Source organism: Pseudomyrmex gracilis, unplaced genomic scaffold (genome assembly GCF_002006095.1).
Source record: "Pseudomyrmex gracilis isolate BER0280 unplaced genomic scaffold, ASM200609v1 scaffold_84, whole genome shotgun sequence".
NCBI classification, from domain to species: Eukaryota; Metazoa; Arthropoda; class Insecta; order Hymenoptera; family Formicidae; genus Pseudomyrmex; species Pseudomyrmex gracilis.
Window position 1 is genome coordinate 543,253 of NW_018020668.1, and position 21,020 is coordinate 564,272.

General features: G+C 37.5%; 2 protein-coding genes across 48 annotated transcripts in view; one reads left to right on the plus strand and one right to left on the minus strand.

Moving 5' to 3' along the window:
• The window catches only part of LOC109855225 (Down syndrome cell adhesion molecule-like protein Dscam2), a 67,355-nt gene extending 49,258 nt beyond the window's left edge, over window positions 1-18,097 (minus strand). For 16 of the 47 annotated variants that reach the window (XM_020429185.1, XM_020429225.1, XM_020429191.1 and 13 more), the window contains exons 1-5: window positions 17,961-18,097; window positions 15,785-15,911; window positions 11,951-12,132; window positions 11,385-11,523; window positions 9,949-10,110 (exon numbers count right to left, since the gene is read on the minus strand). In XM_020429185.1, coding sequence (XP_020284774.1) covers window positions 9,949-10,110; window positions 11,385-11,523; window positions 11,951-12,132; window positions 15,785-15,875 — 574 coding nt within the window. In that variant the 5' untranslated portion in view covers window positions 15,876-15,911; window positions 17,961-18,097. Of the gene's footprint in view, window positions 1-1,521; window positions 1,684-4,421; window positions 4,590-5,065; window positions 5,228-5,951; window positions 6,123-7,537; window positions 7,700-8,410; window positions 8,573-9,948; window positions 10,111-11,384; window positions 11,524-11,950; window positions 12,133-15,784; window positions 15,912-17,960 lie in introns of all 47 variants that reach the window. The other 31 variants (XM_020429186.1, XM_020429209.1, XM_020429198.1 and 28 more) reach the window with 8 other exon arrangements.
• Window positions 18,098-19,534: 1,437 nt separating this feature from the next.
• LOC109855249 (probable dolichol-phosphate mannosyltransferase) lies at window positions 19,535-20,821 on the plus strand. Its single transcript, XM_020429272.1, has 4 exons — window positions 19,535-19,763; window positions 19,900-20,110; window positions 20,193-20,383; window positions 20,470-20,821. The coding sequence occupies exons 1-4, from the start codon at window positions 19,621-19,623 to the stop codon at window positions 20,687-20,689; spliced, it is 765 nt and encodes a 254-aa protein (XP_020284861.1). The 5' UTR covers window positions 19,535-19,620; the 3' UTR covers window positions 20,690-20,821.
• Window positions 20,822-21,020: the final 199 nt, after the last annotated feature.

Genomic DNA, 21,020 nt, shown 5'->3' on the forward strand with positions numbered 1-21,020 from the left:
GCCTGCGTCGTCGCGGAATAGACTAATGAGAAAGACATTTATGCAAAATCACGTCTTCATCTTGTTGTATAAATAAAAATGCATCGCGCGCGCAACATTCCCCTGTGCTCGTTGAAACATCCAGGAAATATCATAAATAATTAATTTTAACGTTCTCTTCATTTTTTATATCAGATTTTTTTAATAAAAACTTTACGATAATATCAATTTGATGAAATTTATACGATCACCCCGATTTTTATTATGACAAAATATGCTATGAATTACTTGTTGAAGTTAATCTCTGCTGTGATTGAAAGTTCCGTCCCAACGCCTCTCTAACGAATCGGGGATCGCTTTTGCGGCGGAATCTCATCGACAAATCGAGACTTCCTGGATAGGCAAACTAGTTTCATGCGATCACACACAAGCGGTGTCCATAACCATTTAGCTACTACCACATATATAGTGAAAGTGGAGGACACAGGTGAGAAGAGACGGGGTGATCCAATCGCGAACGATTGGAAAAAAAAAAAAAGTCGATGGAAAGAGGGAAGAGAGGTCTGGAACAGCGCGAGCAGCGGCAGTCAACGTCGTACAAATTTCTCTACATGAAATTTCACTTTCACACGTGATTTATTTTTTTTGAAACGAGGGACATCCGATTGTGAAACGAAAACGCATATCTTTTGTTTTGCTCGCGTTGTCGTGACGCAATATCGTTTGTTTTCGATTATATTAATATTTGATCGATAGAGCGGAGGCCGATGGAACGATTTAGACGACCTGGTTTTCGTATCAACTTGATTGTTTTATATTGCCAGCTAAAAAAACTCGCATCGTCGACGACCAAGCTTATTTCTTTTTCTCGCCATTTGTTTCGGTTTTTCCATCGAGACTACTTTGTATTGAACTTTGCACAAAAAAAAAACCATCGTAATTACGATCTTTCACGGTTCTGAAGTCAGCACCAGGTTTTTATCTGTCACGGCCGAGCCGAGAATGTTTTTTTTTTTTTTTTCCATGAACACGAAAGTTATCATCAAGAGCAGAGTATTATTACCGGATGGTGATCGAACAACTCTCATGGGAGAATCCTTGAACCACATTGCGGTACACTAATTGCTTGCCGAGCATCGTAATGCTGCGTTTGACGAACGATTGAAAGATTACGCTCCTACACAGAATGTGGATACAAAAAACAAACAAAGAACACAAAAAAGAAATAACATAAAACGCAGAAAGAAGGAAAAGATACAAAGAAAACATTGACTCGTCAAAGAATCCGTCCCTCAATCTGTAACACATCCTTTCTTGTGAAGCTATTATCTCGCGATAACTTTTTGCATGACTTCGATCGAGAACAATAAAATAATTTTCTTCTACGTTCCATGCATAATTTTTCGAACAACATTTCGCTGAATTTTGTGGATTTTGCGAGATCTCTCCTAAAGTTGAGAAGTTCGAAACGAATAATCTCAAGCAAAATTGTGACAGAATGTGTAAAAAAAAAAAAAAAACATGATGATGCGCATCGTGTACCGTAATCGGTGCTAGGATATATATTAGTGGTCTCGTCTTCGATCCAAGAGTCAACCTCGACGAATTCGGCGACGAAGCTCGGTATGTGACACTTGATAATTGCAGCGTTCCCCCGAAGGACATGTTCGTCCATCACGTTCACTGCATACCGCTGCCCGACAACTGCAACCAGACACCGATTTCCGACTTTACCATAAATGAGGCGCACATATCCCACCTTGCAATACGTGTCGATCGTTCGTCGATATTTATTACGATAAGATAAAAAAAAGAAACAAAAAAAAATTACATCAAGCTTCACCATTGATAAATAAAAATTATTCTAATTAGTTTTGTGCGAAATTCAAGCGGAAGACTTTTTTTGTTGCTAGATTATAGATTGGTAATACACCGATTATTAATAATTGATTAATGTGTTTGTTCGATTTTTTTTGGTTTTTATATGTGTCTGTTTGCACGGATCCCGTGATCGTGAAATATCTGATTGCGAATACATAATCCGGTTGAGTATAACGTCTTCAATTTCAGTTACGTGATTTTCTAATAATTACTAGTAAGGTAATACTTGAAGCGAGTATGTTATATCTAAAAAGTCCGATCGGAAGATGTGTTATGTAATATCTATCGCTAATGACTCAAGGATAACTTTGTCGACAAAGTTATTTAATATATTACACGCTTTAACAAAATTTCAATTAAATACAACGCGCGACATAAACATGTTTTCTGTCACTACAAAAGTAATTTAGCAGAACATAACGGTATTCGAAAGTATCTACTTGTGACGAAATTGAAAATTTAATTAATAAAACTACTTTAGTAATTATGTAACAAGTAGATGATCGACGAACGATCCAGACGATGTTCTCGTACACATAACCATCACCAACTTTCAATAATTCGATAAAGTCCGTATTTCGAGACGACGCGTCGTCATCATAATTAAAAGATTTTATCCATATCCCTGTCATGTTTGCGAATTAAAATAACTTTACTCTGTCGCGGCGAGAATAAAGAATACGTTCCTGTGTATCAAAGAGAAACTGGTCACTCGACTGGTCTTGAAATAGATTCGATCGATATTCAACATTACGATTCGTTATGTATATTCAATAAGCAAGTAGCGCACAGCTGCGCGTGTTACAATGAAATATCTGAGCCCCATGTGTGTGTGTATTCGCACTGTCTATTTGTATTGTCACTTTGTCTTATTGCGCGTTTGTATTTAAAACGAATTAACTAAAAATATGATGCGTTGTAAAAGAAAGATGCAGTAAAAAAAAAGGAGAGAAAACTATAGAAAACGTGCAAAAAGATATCAAATCATTTCGATCGAGCCAGTTCTTTTGTAAAGGCAGGCAATCTGCGCCTCTTCTGATCACAACCTGTGTCCATCCGATTTACAAAAAAAAAAAAATTATAATAATAATAATAATAATACGGCGCATCCTTTGAGTTTTGACTACCGTATGATTGTTCGTCGGCGACGTAACTGCCGCCGTTGGAATCGATCCATCCTGCCACGTCCACGTGGTCGGCCACGAACGAGGGAACTTGACACTTGAAAATAGCCGCGTTGCCGCGTATCGCGAACTGATCGTAAACCTGAACCTCAAAGTACTGGGCGACCACTGTAACGAAGCGAGAGAGAGAAAAAAACGCTTTTGGCTTTTGTTTTAGACTGCGAGTATCACCAGTGTGCGCGCTTTGATCGTGCCGATTAAAATTTCAATGAACCCCTTGCCCGGCAAACTGACTGCCGTGTGCAGCAGCCAGTTTCCGATTGAGCTTCTCTGTCGAATACAGCGAGTCTTGATGAAGGCTAAACATTGATCCGACTAATCCGGACTTAATCTAATTGCAAATTACACCATCCTCGCTTTTGTTCTCTAATTTCACAGCGATTTGAACATAAATAATACATTCGATTTACATTCAATCGATCACAATAAGGGACTTACTGACGGATAGCACGTGCTTTACAACAAAAAAATTCCTTTCTTCATCTAAAATTTTGATCGATTCTGCTAAACGGATACATTTCGTCAGTTTTATTTTTGTGAAAAACTTGAGGAAAATAGATTGGCCAATGTGAGCCTAAACACAGTTGACGGCGTGTAAAATTTTTTGTAAATTATTTTTATTCAAAAACTGTTCGATTTTTATTCTGTAAAGATAATTGTTAAAAATTACTAAAAAAAAGAAACTTGAACAAAATTTATTTTAAATACGAAAAACCATAATTGAAATATAGAAATTTATAACGCATATTGGTGCTAGCCTCGTTAATTAATAACACAATGCCACCAGATGCTGGCTACCGCGGCCGTAAAGTAAATTCGATTACGTCTCCGGGAATAACCCTTTAACGATCCTCTCTCTTTAACAAAAGTGGATCAAGCTGGTCGCGCGAGTGTTAATTCGCTTCTCGGCCTGATTAATCCGGCTTAACCTAATCCGAGGATCGCATCGAACGAGGCCACTGCCAGCCGCGTGCTCTGCCTCTGTTCGCCCTTGCCGAATGGCGGCGAATCGAAGAGGGCAAACTTTTGCTAGGCGCAAAATCCGCGTTCCAACCCTATCCTCAAACCTCTCTTTTTCCGCTAAGAATGCGCGCTTTTCTTAACGATGCAAACATCTGCGTATATGCGCGAATAAACCGTCTCTGCCCACTTGAGCACATTGCAATTTAATTCGCAAAGTGCTGTGATGCAAGTATCTCGAAAAGTTGGAAAAACGGAAAGGTACAAAGGAGAAAATTCTTGAAATTGAAGAAAATGTTCTTGATCCGCAAATAAAAGTGTGTATTATTGCAATAAAGGTAAAATTTATCGAGAGAGATTTTAAAAGAACGTAATCTCGATAAATGTTGGTCTCGTGCAACCAATAACAGTAAGTACCCTTCTCTTGTTGATTATTCGTATTATACGTCGAACCATCCTCAGCCACCCACTCGATCACATCTACAAAATCCGCCACAAAGCTCGGCACGAGGCACTTCAGGGTTGCCGTATTTCCGCGTAAGACAAACTCATCGATGACCCTCGTCTCGTAGAATTGCTGGACCACTGCAACGCGTGATTTCTCAGAAAGCGATCATGATGATGATTTAACTTATAATAAAGTCTCTCTTGACGAACGTTACTCGAATTGAATCAAGAAACCAGCAAAAATGTTTTTACGTTATTATTTTTAGCTAGTTAAAAAAACGCTTTTGAACTCATTTTGATATCATCCGCAAAATGTCGATATTTCGAAACATTTGACATCGTAATATAATAGCGAAACGTGTTTCTTAACACGCACAATGTATTTTTGTTCGATTACAAGAGACTTTTCAGTAGATCCGAAAGTAAAAGTTGAGAAAATAATGACCGCGAGCTGCAGCTGACAGCTGTGGCGAAACAAACGAGAAGAAAGTGCGAGAGAGAGAGCTTGTTTGAGGGAGGAACATCACAGAATGTGCGGGGTAAGAAGAGAATACACAGAAGCTGTTCCGCGGACAATAAAACGCACACCACGCCGGTATCGACCGGCGTCATACCGTATTCCTGTCCGGGTGTGTAAACCGTCCCATCGTCGGCCACCCACTGATCCACGTAGACAAACTCAGACACGAAGCTCGGTATTTTGCATTTCATGATCGCGCTGTTAGCTCGAATCACGTACTCGTTCTCGGCCTCGGTGACGTAGAACTGCGAAACGACTGCCGGCGCGAACAACGTGGTTAACTTTTTGGAGACATTAGGTGAAAAAAATAAACCACTTCTTCTCAAAGTTCGATATTTTGACGTCTAATTGCATCGATTTAAATTAATGCATTAAATTAATTAACGTGACGTAATAAAACTCTAATATTGTTTTTTATAAAAAAAAAAAAAAACATGCCTCAATTTGTAGAATTATTCCGCAAATATGAAATGCGAATGCACATACTTTTTTTCAGAGAGAATTAAAGTGAACGGATCTACAAATATTAAAGTTATGCAAACATTTTGTAACGAGGTTGTGAAAGAGAAAGTGAGCACATGTTATTTTGATTAGCAACATTAACAACACTAATAAGCGGCGGTTGCATTCCACGTACACATATATTAAACTAGTATAGGATTAGATCGTCAAAGAAAAATTGAAAACTTTTCAACGCGCAATAAAACTAGTTTTAAAAAAACTGTATTTGTACTGATTGCAAACTAAATCCCAATTATGCGATCAATTTTCTCAATAATGAAATAAATTATATCTAATATTTTTTGCTAACAAAATAAATCTTCTGAGATCTTTAGATAGACAGTTTTAGCAATTAAAATTGAAAAAAAAAAAAACTAATATATTATCAGAAATCTTGAATACAAATTCTAATCCATATACGAGTTTTTTCGGTTGGAATGCCTAAGATAATTGAGGACCGCCAAAGATCTGTAGTATACCCTGCACGACCGCAGGATCCTCCGGCAGGTAGATCTCTCCGTCTTCGCGAATCCACGCCTCGACAGTAACGAATTCTGCGATGTAACTGGGAATGCTGCATTTTAAGATCGCGCTGTTTCCTCTTATAACGTATTCGGTCAATATTTCCGGATTATAAGGCTGAGTGACAACTACGTGCAGATTAAGAGAAAGGAAAAAAGTGTCAAATTAAAAAATATATATTGTTTAAAAATACGCAATCCGCCTTACACAGGACGCAGTCTATATTTATTCTGGATTATAATCTCATTGTAGAGATGGAAACGACTCACGACTTCCGTGAGTGTGAATCATAAGGAAGAAGATATAATTAGACGTTTTACTCGTTTAGCTCGTTCGTGAATAAACACCGCAAGAAATTTCAAGAGAGAGCTACAGAGCTTTAAAGATATCATCCGCATCAATGAATCAAAACCAATAGCATTTTTAAAAGTGTCGTAAAAACAACTGTGTCTTCTGTGCTTCGGTATATTTCAAGAATATAAAACAGATCCGATAAAACGTTAAAATTCCAAAAATATATATATCTGTTTCTTTGATTTTTCCTGTACTTTGATTCGTGTACTTTGCAGCGGTTTATTTATTTAGATCGTGTTTGATAAACCTGTATATGATATTTGATATCGCGAGAAAACGCGCAGGAGAAGTTCAGCCCCATCGTAGAATTTTTTTTCTATGCAGCTTCTCGCGGCCGGAGGTTTTTTCCGATATTTTCCGTTCTAGACGCACAATGGCGCACGATGGCTTATTTTCTTAAGCCTGCTGTAATTCCGCGGCGTGAGAGCCACCGGATGGTTTATTAACTCTCGTGTATGTATGTATGTATACTGCCGCCGCCGTTCAGCCGCGCCGTCAGAGACCAGATCGCGTGGCCGGCGGAAACGAATCGTTACCACGTGCCACTTTGAACTTTGACAAAATTGGACGAGGGGACAGGGTGTCCGAACAGCAGGAGAGCCAGAGGGTAATATAACCGGAAAGAGAATTTCCTTGCTCTGTGTACATACTCGTCGTGTGTGTACTTATCGACCGACGCGTTCATCAGCGACCGTCGTACAAATTGCTCAACTCTCGTATACGTTGGGAGTCGAACTGAGACGTACTCACATTGGTCCAACTTGGTGTGCAAAAGTTTGTATGGTTTTTTACAGTCTTAAATATGATACAAAATGGTTTCCAAAATAAACCGAATGTTTTATCTGATGAGTTCGCTGAAACCCAAACAGTTTTATAAAGCTATGTGAGAACGGCTTAAAAAAAAGATCGTTAATGTGTCATACAAAAATGATAAAAAAAAACTATATTTTAGATAACTTTTTATTAAAATTGATTAAAAAACATGATCTCTTGATGTGACGTTAATAATTTTTCTCGAGATGAATAAATGATATAAATGAAACAGACTGTAACACAGAGTACACAAAAACTTTTCTTTTCTCTTCTTCCCATCATATCACCCCCTGTCGAGATTAGATTCTTTTTTGGAAGGAGTGGATAGGAGAAATCATAAATGCATATGAAACACGTATATACACGTATGTTGTACCATAATCTGTGGACGGTCTGAAGGTTGAGCCGTCGCTTCCCACCCACGATTCGACCGACACGAATTCAGCAACGAAACTCGGTATGGTGCATTTCAAGATAGCCGCATTTCCACGTATCACATATTCCGACACAACTTCCGCCTCGTAATACTGAGTCACGACTGTGAAAGATAACGATGCATTGTGTAACTAAATATTGCACATCGCGCGCGCGCGCTCCCCAACTTTGCGTCGCATCGCTGCGTGCCTAATCGAGGAGAATCAATTTTCTCGGTTCAAGAGACGCGCCATTCTTCAAAATTATTACAGTACACGCAACTCATTGCACGTTTGTGAAACAAACGCTCTGTTATACGCGTTGATTCGATCGTTCTGTGAAGAAATGAAATGCATTAGACGCCAGAGGAAATTAGACGATTGCGATCTCGAAGAGATTTGCGATTGGTCCGGTTGTTGCACTGGACTTCTGGTAACACCTAACATTATACGATTTGCGCCTACGCTCCGCGCTGTGCAATTACGAAAAACTGGTTCTTAAATAGTAAATATACGCCTCGCGCAATTCGAACTATCTAAGATATTACTGCAGTTGTAGCACACATTCACGCTAAGTAAAATATAATAAACGTTTTCAATGCGCGAAATATTTCATCTGCTTGATGTAAAAAGTTAATAAGTTTTTTTCAAGAAAGTTGTTCCTTCCAGATTCTGGACTTTCCGATTAATTCGAACAAGATCTGTGCGAGATTACATTTCTGATGTTGTTGCCAAACGAATAAAACGACGACGTTGACTAATTTAATTAACTCGCTGCCCACGCGCGTTCTTCGACTTTCAGAACATTTCCTAAAATGTTTCTGTCATCATTATACCGTTGTCCTCGTCCGGATTGAAAGAGTTTCCCTGATCGTCTTGCCAGCCGACGACTTGAACGAACTCCGCGACGAAGCTCGGTATACTGCACTTGAGAATGGCCGCGTTGCCGCGTATCACGTACTCATTGTTCACTTCGGACTGATAATATTGATGCACCACTGCAATAAACGGGCGAGGTAATTCGCGCGAGTTTGTTTTGTTTCTTATCTGCTTTGTGCCGCTCTCTTCGATATATTCCGCTCCAACGAGCGGAAATATATTTGTCAAAATATAATTGTAGCGTAAGTCGTGTTTCGTGAAATTTGCTGGCTGAATGTAATTTTGCGGTTCGGGAAGGTATGAATTTAAATAACGCGAAGAGAGAGAGAAAGTTATTTTTTTTTATTTAAACCGGCTGTGAAATCTCGACGACGTTGACGGCAGCTTTGTGAGCAAATGTATATTTGCCCCGCGCGCGAGCAGAACAATTCACGTTGTCGCATCTTATGTCGCAGCTGCCACCGAGCGAGCGTCACGATCGATTGACATTCAACTCCGACACTTACGTATCTACGTATGCATTGCACATATATATTGATTGGTTTACCAAACGTATATATGACATGTTAGGAAAATTTCAAACACAGATTGATTTTTCATTTATCATCTGCTAAGAGATATGCTAGATTTTATTTAAACTTATGTGTCAAAAAAGTCAATAAAAGTTATAAGTTTCTAATCCTGTTTAATTCATCAATTAATCACAGCATTTTCCCGCCTATTAATTATCCGAACAGAGAGAAGAAAGATAAGACCGAAAGTAAATGTTAAACTAACTGACACATATTTAAAATATACAAACGCGGCGCGCTGAAATCAAATATACTGTATAACCGTGTGGTTTAACTGAAAATCGAGAGAGATAGCGGATATCAGTCAAATATCCGATTGTTTCGGCTAACACGCGAGAATATATCGAGTCGGGAAACGACGTTAACGAGACGAATGACGATGCACTCGTATATATATATATATGTATATTCGTGTTGGCCGTGGAAAGTGAGCGACCCATATACTTTCGCGTTGAGCCGCTCCAAATGGATTTGCATTTCGCCACCGTACGGCAATTGAGATCAATATACGGGAGGCGACCGAGTCGCACGGATGGTGTCAGTTATTCAACCAAACGACACGATGCATTTGTAGCCCCCGAATTGAAACACGAGCGAGTAATAACGATATTATTTCTTAATTGTTTCTGCGTGGGAAATAAATCAATTGAGAAGTACGTCGCGATAAAAGAGTTCGATAAAATTTGAAACAAATTTGTTTTATCGTAAAGAAAATGCTTTTCGAAATGTCTGTTATATATTTTATTTAATAAGAGATTTATATTATTACTGAGACTTTTTTAAAGATTTTAAAAAAGATTATGATATCAAAATAAAAATGCGGTTTGTCAATAAATTGTACGGTTAAGATGCAACGACGAAATTTTCTGCTCGCAACTGAAATAAGGAGATCAATTTGCTGATCGAAGTATTCTGAGCGATACCAAAATCATCGCCGGGCACGAATTCCTCTCCCTGATCCGTGTGCCAGGACAGGACTTTGACGAAATCGGCGACGAAAGAAGGAACGACACACTTCAAAATGGCACTGTTCCCACGGATCGCATATTCCTTATTGACGTCGGTGTCATAATACTGCGCCACAACTATAAATTTCGTACACATAAAGTAGCGCATCGAGCGCTTCGTTTCGCTCCAGCCTCAATAGCTCTGAATATGTGTCAGTAATATTGTTTTATAAAACTTCCGTAAACATTTTTTTTGTATCAAGGCCGTAATTAATGTGTAGAAATATAAAATATTGCTCTTATATAATTATGCCACGTGCTACATGTTCGTTAAACTTTTTTCAAATATCACAGTTAATAAAATTCTCCGTGACAAATGTATGAGTTTTTACAGTTAGTAATGTAAAGATCACGTGTATTTGTACTGTGGAAACTGTGTTACTACGGTCGATACCGCGACGTGACGTCAAACCTAATGACATCACTGTGTGATTCAGAAATATTTTCAATCTCGCGAGACATACGATGACATTGCACAGGAATAAGATTATGTCAACCGCGTAAAAAGTAATTTTCTAATTACTTCTGAGTATTGAGACTAGAGAACGAATTGTACGTATACCTATGTATATATTCGTTTAAACGGCGGCGGCAGAGAGACAGAGAGAGAGATCGAAGAAGATAATTAAAAAAGCAGCAACCGCTGTAACAATTTTTTTTTTTTTTTAATTGCATTACGTCGTCAAATTGACACCGATGTCCATTACTGAATTAAAGTGCTTTTTCAAAATGAGACGTTGAACAAATGTGTATGAAATAGTGCGAATCCTAGCTGAAAAGAATCTTTAAAATTATTTTTATACAAGTTTAGCCATCTTTCGAATTCTATCTAAAATACTATTTTAAACAATGTAGATGTCGGTTATGTATTATATATATGAATTAATTAAACATTTTAATAAAATTTAAACTTTTAAAAGGTAAAATCAGGTAATAGCAAAATTTGAATAATATCATTTGATAAACCTTTTACACTTTATAATTTATATACTTGTTAAAATGTTTTAAGAAGAATTGTCAAAATAATCAAAAAACAATTTTATTTTATAATACAAATGCTCACATAAAACCGACGACCTTAATTTCGTCACACGACAATTTATTTTTGACTGGATTTAGAGAAATAATTGTGTTTTTGACATTTTATTTTCTTACAATTTTAATCGTATAAAATTTTAATTATCAAAAATATAATTATTTAATTAATACCAAACGTACGTATTATCAGTACTGAGATTCTCTTGTCAAGAAAGTTTTTAACAAAAGGTGTTGGTTTTGGAGAACATTTAAGTTACCGTAGATGGCTAAACAATACATATTCATATAAAATAAATATGAAGTTCGATGCTTACCGGCTCTCACGTTGACATCACGGCTGTGTACCGAACCTGCGGGGGAACGTGCCAAACAGCTGTAGACCTGAGCGTGAACTTCCTGACGATAATCTTCGGCGCGGAAAGGAGGAAAGACCAAATTTCCGTTCGGCAAAACCTGCGAGGGGCCAATAACCGTATTTAGAAACAAATTCTAATTATGTATGCAGTCAGCTTGGGAAGTAATTAACGCGTCCTTCACGATCGCGTGAATGAATGTGGGATGGCATGGGCGTTTAACGATTTCATTCACATATTGCACAAACGCATTTAACACTAGAATGAGTTACCAGCAATTTAGAATAGTTCATCATTCTACGTGTTAAAGACACAAGTCATTTTTAGACAGAATAGCTTCTCTGAGAACATCCGAACATTATTTTTTTTATATAAACTAGTTTTTTAAATAAATGCCACATTCTAGTGTACGTTGAAAAAAAAAACCTTGATCGAATCAAACGTGAAAACAAATTTCAAATTTGATATACCGGTATACACAAGTGAAATTCAAATAAAGGGAACAGCATCTAAGATTGACACTACACCTGTCTCAGTCCGGGAACGTCTCCTACAGCAGTTCCGTCGGCACGAACCCAGATGATGTCCGGTTGGGGATTTCCTCTTGCCTGGCATTCAACGACAGCTCCCGTTCCATTTGAGAAATCGACTCGGTTTGGTGGTTCCTTGACAAACACCGGTCCCATAGATTCATCTTCAGCAGAAACTGCTGCAAACACAGAGATCTTCATTGATCTTGTACGTACGCAATGTCCGGACGGTTTTATTTAAAAATAGTAAACAATTCTCTGAATAAAAATTTTAGTGTTGAATAAAAGATGAGAAAAGATTCTCATTACACAAAACTATCCTCAAAATAAATACCTAATTTTATGTTTGCTTCTAAATGGTATACGACAAGCCACGACTTCGAGTAAAAATGTTTTATAGAGACAAATGTGTAATGATTAAGTTCAATTAATTCTAAAGAGCTGCGGAATTTACTTACAAAAAAAAAAGAAACGCTCTGTGAACTAGAGCGAAATGTAAGGGCGACTTAATATGACTTGTGGGAATATTATCACAAAGCCAATTAATTTAAAGTGTCATGAGACCTTTTTTTGTCTCGCATCTTCGAGTTTCGCTTATCATCCGTTTCAACCAGGATACGCGACACCCACATTCAATTGGCGCGTTGCCAATTGTAGCAAACAACAGGTTGTCGAGGCCTGTTATTGAATAATATGCGATCAACGTCACGTGACCATAAGGGAGACGACAATGCGTGATTCCTTTTCCGTCGTGGAGAATTGCGCTCTTTGCTTTTGTCAGCAGCATCGATAGCAAAGAAAGCATTTCCGTCAATTTCCATAAGTTATCATTGATTGCAAATTTATTGCATATTTATTTCTAGGTTACACGTTCCACATCACAAATAGCGTTTATTATCCGCTCGAATTATTCTACACAATATTTATTTTATTTTTGTTCAATTCAATTAACTGCAGGGCGTTTTGTGTGGTAATGGAATGATAAAAATATTTTTGTAAATCAATTTGCTCGCAAAGGACGGTCGAATTTTATGCAGCAGAGAGCATATGTTATACTATTTTCTTCGCGCGTATAAGCCACCTACTGATTCACCTACGACGACTCTGTACCAAAGTAGGAACAAATAAACTCTCTCGGCGCAGTATAATAAAATCAAGTCACAAGGAAACCGGTTGGCGAAGCGTGTGCTGTTGAAACGCGAATGTCAGGCACGTACAGGTATAAAGAACAGGTGTTATCCGAATTTTTGCAGATATGCGCCGTTCGTTCTCATAAGTAGTTAGTTGGCATAGTATTTTTATATGTATCGCTTGTGTGTCTTTTCTCGGCGATTTCATTTTCACGTTTCGCTTCGAAACTTTCTTGAACAGAATCAAAGCGGTGCGAACAGCAAAATGCAAGTTTTTAATATCATTTGTTTTATATATGAATATATTTTATATACGTCCTCTCTCGTTTGGTTTGTTTTCTTTTCTCTCTTAAATCTGTTATTCAAGTTAAATCTATGACGTTTCAACATTACGGTAACGTCGAACATGGGGACGGTCACACATGGGATTATACTAATTTATGGGTATTATACAATAGACACATAAGCTGTTTCAGTGGGTTGTATTATTTATGGGTTTTGCGGCACGTGCGTGGTGTAACAACGACACGGAGTATTGTCGCAGCTACATGACAGATGTAGTACACACGCAATTACGAAAGGGTATCGATCGATCGAAGTACCTCGTAAAATTTTTTTTTTTTTTTTTTCGAGATCAAACTCTCACGCCTATCCTGATGAAAGACGAGATTCTTCCCGGTCGACAACCGCTCTGCAATCTATATATAGAGGTAGCTTTGAAACTCCGGACACGCTGCATCGAATATATTTCCAGCACGCATACACGCATGTATCGTCGCACGTGTGACTCACGTGTGTGGTATTGACTCGTGCGTACGAGTGTGTCGGAACGTAAGATCGTCGCGACGTGCATAAGAATGAGAAATATCTTGAAAAATTATAAAGTCTATATGACGCCGAAAGAAGATTCGAATCTCGATTGAGCGGTCTTTCGTTTTTGTTTCGATCTTTTGTTAGCGTGTGAATTGAAAAACGTGAATTGTTTGTTACGCGTAGTCTCTCCTAAAATAAATTCTTATTTTACTAAAATTTTTTACGCACCTGTGTTCTATTTACAAACTATAAATTTATAATTGTTTTATGAGAAATGTGTCATCTAAATAAATTAATGTCTTCAAAATTGCGTTATAAAATCACTGAAATAAACGCTTTCTTTTAAACGTTAAGTACGCATGCAATGACTGCGAGGGTGGACACATGATCTTCGCGTAGGTGAGAGAAGTCTGAAGAAATTCTTAAACCTCGGCCTTTTGGTGTTTTGTAAGATTTCTTCGGTTCAACTAGCGTTTATTTCTGAGATTGTCAGATATTTTTTTTTTTTAACATCGAGCTTTTTACTAAATGAAAACAATACGATCTTCATATACCCAGCAAAAAAAATGTGATTTTGTTAATCCGTGCAAAATCATTTAGCATTTGTATTTCTGATCGCATCTATCAATTTACATCAATACTATGTAAAATATTTTTTGTCTATTCACATTTCTGATTTCAATTTTCAGTGAAATCGAAGTATCTTGATCTCTTTGAGTGATTTTTTTTTTTTTTTTTTTAACAGTGTTTTCTATATATTCAACAACCTTGACTTCGTTCACGCTTTGCGATAAAATTCAGATGAAGTTCTGACGAAGCAGCGCTCCTCAGGATTCACCTGGTGCCGAGCATCCACGACCGAGTCCAATTCTCTCCGAAGCATGATGTGAGCCTGCATTCTGGGAACAGCAGCTGTTCCTTTCTTTCCGCGGTCTCTCTTCGTCCCCTTCATCCTAGTCGATCCTCCGGCAGCTGCGCTTCGTGATTGCTCGTACCTATACTCCGAGACCTTTCACAGTCCCAGCTAACCGCCTGTTAGAAGTTCAAAATACGCGGATGCGGGATCACGCCAAAAAAAGCAGTGTGCAGCGCGAACCGTTATAGTAGATAACAAAGAACGAGATTAAAATTAGCGCTTGGACATTTGAGAAAATTACATAGCGCACTCTTATTCTCGATATGTATCGTTTATGTATTTTCAGAAAACAATATCAATCTCTTATCTGCTCGATATACTATATATAAAAAAATAGCTTTATGTATAAAACTTAGAAAATAATTTTTAATTTTTTAAATCGATGTCCGCACTGAGTAGCAAAACTAAATATCTTGATATCTGCTAATTGATATCTACTAAAAAAATTGTTGTTTTAATCTACAGAGTGAGTAACTTCTTTTTTGCTAATCTTGCACGTGCTGATGATCAGAAAAAAATCTACTGACTATCTAGTTTGTGCATATTCGAGATATGTACGTCACAGAGAACGGACTGTTGTGTCAGCCGATAAACTTCGCAGTTTTACGCGCTAAGATTCTTGTTTGAAAGATCTTTCAGAGAAATTATACACGCGAATAAAAAGTTCGCGACTTTGAACGAAAATATTTATATCGCACAATTTTTATGGTTTTAATCTGTGATCTCTATTACTCACAAGATCAAATTCTTATAATGTATATACATGTGTGTCACATTTTTTGTATATAACATTTACATCAAGTTAGTTGCATTTTGCTATAAAACATTTGACGAAAAGAAGTCGCGGCTTGTATCTGTTAGCGTGAAAATATTTTTGATGCAGACCGCATGATCGACGGTCAATGCTTCTATGAAATTGTTGTCGAGTCACGTTAAGAAACGTGTGAATAAGATTGTACGAAGTTGACTCACCCATTGTCAATGCCAGAACACCAGCCAGTAGGAGCATAGCGACGATATGGGTGGGTGTCTTACACCCCCCGCCTGGAGGTTCTCGCCACATCCTTATGCTGACTCCTCTGAGCGCACTGATTTTCACCTGATTTCACATAAAATAAACACCGATTGAACTATATGCTCGTTCAATCTTAAAACGATTGCTGATGATCCGCCTCGATGGTATTTAAATAATAAAGAAAAATTTTTTTGGAATATATGTATTTGACACGTTTAACTAATTAAAGCGCTTTGCTAGTTTGGCAGATGAGAATGCAAAAGAACTCTTTCTGGTTCAAGGTCGGTTTGTTTGTAACCCCGTTCGGACACAATCACTTTCAATACGTGTGGTAGTTTAGCATGCATTAAAGAACTCACGTAGGCTAATCTTTATCGCTAAAGTGCATGTAATTGTCGGTCGTTGTCGCTTGTCAGAAATCAAATATTACATTCTTATATCTTTCTTGTTCTGTGTGTCATCAGATGTGTGTCTAATTGTGACCGGTTTAACTCTTTATTACAAACATTTCAGGAAAATGTGTGGTCTAAAAGTTCTAATTGAACTTCCTGAACCGATTGTCTAGAATTTTGCGACATATTTTGTAGCTTACTTCTGATTTTATTGTAAATTAAAAATTCTTTTCGCTTAAAAAAAAAAAAACCATGATTTCTCACAACTCGCCGCTCACCGTGCAACTTTTTGCAAAAGCAGACGGTTAAAGTTAGGGTGAAAAATTCTGAAAAGAGAGTCGCCGAGCCTCTTTGGCTTTTGTTAATCCGCAATAATCTGTCAAGCGCAAGAGAACGCTATCTTGCCGCGGAACAAAGTGTGGAAGTGCACGTGTTGAATCGCTGATAGCAAGGGTTACGATTGAAGAACAGCGAGCGAGTCGACAACGTCGACGATGACGAGGGGATGAAGACGGGGGGGAGGGAAAAGCGATCGCGATAGAGGGTTGGAGAGAAACGTGGAGAGAGAAGGGAGAGACAAAATGTGGCGGAGTTGAACGGCTCGTCACGGGGCTGCTCCCTCTCGCCGAGTTTATTGATCGCAGGGTGCGGAGCGGTTCAATCTACCCCTCGCAACGGTGTGTGCGCCATGCCTGCCATCCGATGCTGCTCGCAGCTAGCCACGGTGTCCATGGACCCCCCCGCTAAATTCAAACGACTTCCTCACACGTCGTCGCTCTCCCCTTTCCCTCCCTTCTCTGCAGAGAGGACCATTGCGGAGTCCAAAATTATTATGCGACCCTCAAGCAAGCGCGTTGTCTCGCGGAAGTCGATTGATCGCGTCGCTAAAATTGAAACGTGACGCTAACATCTACACATGTAGTCATTGTTGTTACATCATGTAATTCGACTGTATGTGCAGATAGCTTGGTGAAAAGTCGAGAGAAAACGAGGAAATAAGATGATTGAAGATCCAGATGCTGCGGAAATCGTGGCCCGTTTATCACGGAGATGATATTTTGCGATTTCTCAGTCCGTGAGAAGACAAGTGTAGACGGCGCCGATCTTTCTTGCTTAAGATGAGAGAAAAAAAGTTACGGTCTCTTGCTGAGAAGATCCCTTCTCGGCGAGATAAAAAGAACGAAATCTCTCAACTATGTGAGGAACTAAGGAACGAACAAAAAAGATTTCTCGCAGATTTCCATGTTGGTTTAGGTCTCTCTCAGTCTTTGAGAGAAGCGAGTTTGAGAAAACGTTAACGCGTCAAGACGCGCACGCGAAGTCGTTGTCCTAGATCTGTCCGGTCGCGGTTCGCTCTTCTCAATAAACTGATTGACACAAATGTGTGATTATCTTTGGTCGATCTTTTCATCTCGCAAACTCCATCGAGAATTACAGTGACCATCAGCAATCGCGTCTCGCTGAAAATCTCAGCTTCCGCCGTACGGGGCATTTTAAATTGCCTACAGATCGGCGCGCACACACACATACACGATCACTGCACATACGTTCCACCACACACGCCCACAGGCACACACAGACACACGAACACACACCCACGAACGATTTCTTTTTGCAAAATCGGCCGACACTCGTTTTTTTTTTTTTTTTTTACGCTTGTTCCGATTTACGCTTTGTCGCGATCGACGTTTTTCTTACGACGAAAGTTGTGAGCAAAAGTTCCGAACGGATTATTACGTACCGACGACACTGCTGTGTATAAATTCGCAAAGAGCACAGATGCACGCCGACCACACCGATCGGAGCAGAAAAACGAACACTCCGAATCCGTGAACGACCGAGCGTAGAGTGCGGCGTCGTTTGCTTCGATAGCGGCGGCTGCTTCTCGGCTATCTCGAGGTCGGCAGAAGTGGAGGCGCTGGCAGTGGGGGTTGTCGGCATGAACACACACGCTGTTCCGCAGAGTAAGGGGTACATCGTCGACAGGGCCGTCTGGAAACTTTAAGTTTTTATTGGAAGAAATGTCAGACTAAAACTCGTAACGGAATATACAACAGAGAGAAGTAAAATTGTGAAATACAAAAAAGTTAAATATTTCTTTTATAAAGATATGAACATTTTACATACATTTAAACACACATCTGTAATCTATGTCTTCACATATATATATATATAGATTTACGCAAGAAAAACGAGAGATTATTTAAATATAATAAATATAGATCTTAAAATTAAATGTAAATAGTAGATGTATTATCTGTTTTTATCTTCTTGTTGTTATTTACTATAAAATAATTAATACAACTGAAAACAATACATATTACATTTATTACATGACACACACACGCACGCACGCACGCACATATGTATACCCATAATTTTAAAAATATTATATACATATATAGTACTTTCTTTAATCAAATAAAATACACACATTTTGTTTGTCCAGGGTGTCGAAAAATATTCGTGCGGCACTATCAGTTAGTCGACCTTTGCCGTATACGCGGCGGAAACGGCCAATGGACCAAATATATATGAAATATATATATTTGTGTGCGAACGTGTACATGTGAACATAAGCGTGTGTAAGCATCTTCGCAGATATTTGCGGAATGCACCACTCGTTATGGTGATAAACGATTATCGACGATTATAGAAAGCAATAGTCAATAAATGCGGAAAACATGATAAGTCGACAAAGTAATGCAAGAAATTGTTGTAAGATAAATGAAACAGCATCGGTGCGCACATCTTTATGCAACGATATATTTAATAAATTAAAAAAATAAATAAATAAATAAATACTACTCTGAAATAAAACGCAAACTGTTTTAATAAAGCAACACTAATAAACGTTGTTACTTTTTAAAAGGAATCTTTCTTTACTTGGTTTAATGCGCACAATTACTTAATTACGCGCGTTTAACTCTAAATATTTTCTCTTATTCCGATCAAGAATAAAGAAACATTTCAAACATTTTGCTACATATAAATATATGTATCAATAATAAATAGGAAAAAAAATACTTTTTACTTATATTTTTTAATTACCCGTTACATTTGTTTTAATTTAGTTTTTGTTCAATGTTTTGCTCTTAATGTCACACCTTTCGATCAGTTCGTTCGAAAAACTTATATTTTTTAGAATAGTACAATTTTGAATATATGTAATCAAAATGTTTTTAAAAAAATTAAGACAAAACTATTTGTCACTTGACAAGATTAGTTTAAAAAACTCGCGGGTTTAAATATCCAGTGATGCCACTACATATGTGACGAAACAAACAAATCAGTCTTACCACTTGTCGAATCAAAGATCCCCGTTGTTCCACGTTTCCCGTTGATTTGCTTGTCAATTCTTGTTTAAACTCGTGTTAATTCTCGTGCGAAAATTAGGTAAAATGGTAAATAAGGAACAAAAACGAAAACAAGATTTAAAAGAATTGTGCAAAAATGACAAATATTCAATTTTACTTCCCACTTACAACGAAGTGGAGAATTTACCGATAATAATATGGCTTATCAGAAAATATATGGAAGAAAGGTAATTTTTTAGATAGTTGCATGTAACCTTAAGTTAAAAAAGTTACATGTTTAATGTAATAATAAATAAGTGAGAAAAATAAATTTAAGCTGCAATGCTGAAAAGAATCGTCAAGCGAAAATCTACAATATTGCAGCGAGCTCGCTTATGAAGTTATCGTGATAGATGATGGTTCTCCAGATGGAACTCTGGACATGGCCAAGCAACTGCAACATGTTTACGGTGAGGATAAAATAGTCCTAAAGCCCAGAGAAAAGAAGCTCGGACTGGGTACTGCTTACACGCACGGAATAAAATATGCAACAGGAAACTTTATTGTTATCATGGATGCTGACTTGTCTCATCATGTATGTGGATCATATCGATTATTTGAAAAATTGAGTAGAAACACTGACGTTTGCATAAGAGAATTCTATTATTTTTTTTTAGCCAAAATTTATTCCAAAAATGGCTGAGTTACAAAAATATCTTGATCTAGATATAGTTAGTGGTACAAGATATATTGATGGAGGTGGTGTATACGGTTGGGATTTTAAGAGGAAATTAGTCAGTAGAGGTGCAAATTTCTTAACTCAAATTTTACTGAGACCTGGTGCAAGTGATTTGACAGGTAGTTTCAGGTAAATCTGTCAGATTCATCCGTAGTATGTACAAGATGTATGATATATTTTAATGTTGTTTTCTCATTTCATAACGTTTTTATTAGACTTTACAAAAAAGATGTCCTGGAAAAACTGATACAATCATGTGTATCAAAAGGATATGTTTTTCAAATGGAAATGATTGTTAGAGCTAGACAATTCAAATATACAATAGGAGAGGTACCGATTACATTCGTCGACAGAGTTTATGGCCAATCGAAACTAGGTGGATCAGAAATCTTCCAGTTTGCAAAAGGCCTACTGTATCTTTTTGCTACTACATAATTAAACATTCCTTTAGGACATAAGAAAACTTCTAATTCTTTTTAAATATATTCCAAACTTTGTATTTAAAGTTGTACTATACAATATAGGTATGTGTAAATGTGTTTATATATTTAATAAAATTATACATGTAACTTTCTATAAATAAAATATCAAAGTGTCTTATTTCTTACAAATGTGTCTTATATTACTAAATTTTTTAATTCAAGAAGTTATTTGTCGCTATTGCATTGGCTATTGATGCAACATTGAAAGATTCGCGCAAAACTATCATCGATTTGAACATTTTACACAATCGTTTTCATGCGATAATTTCAATACGGAAATATTT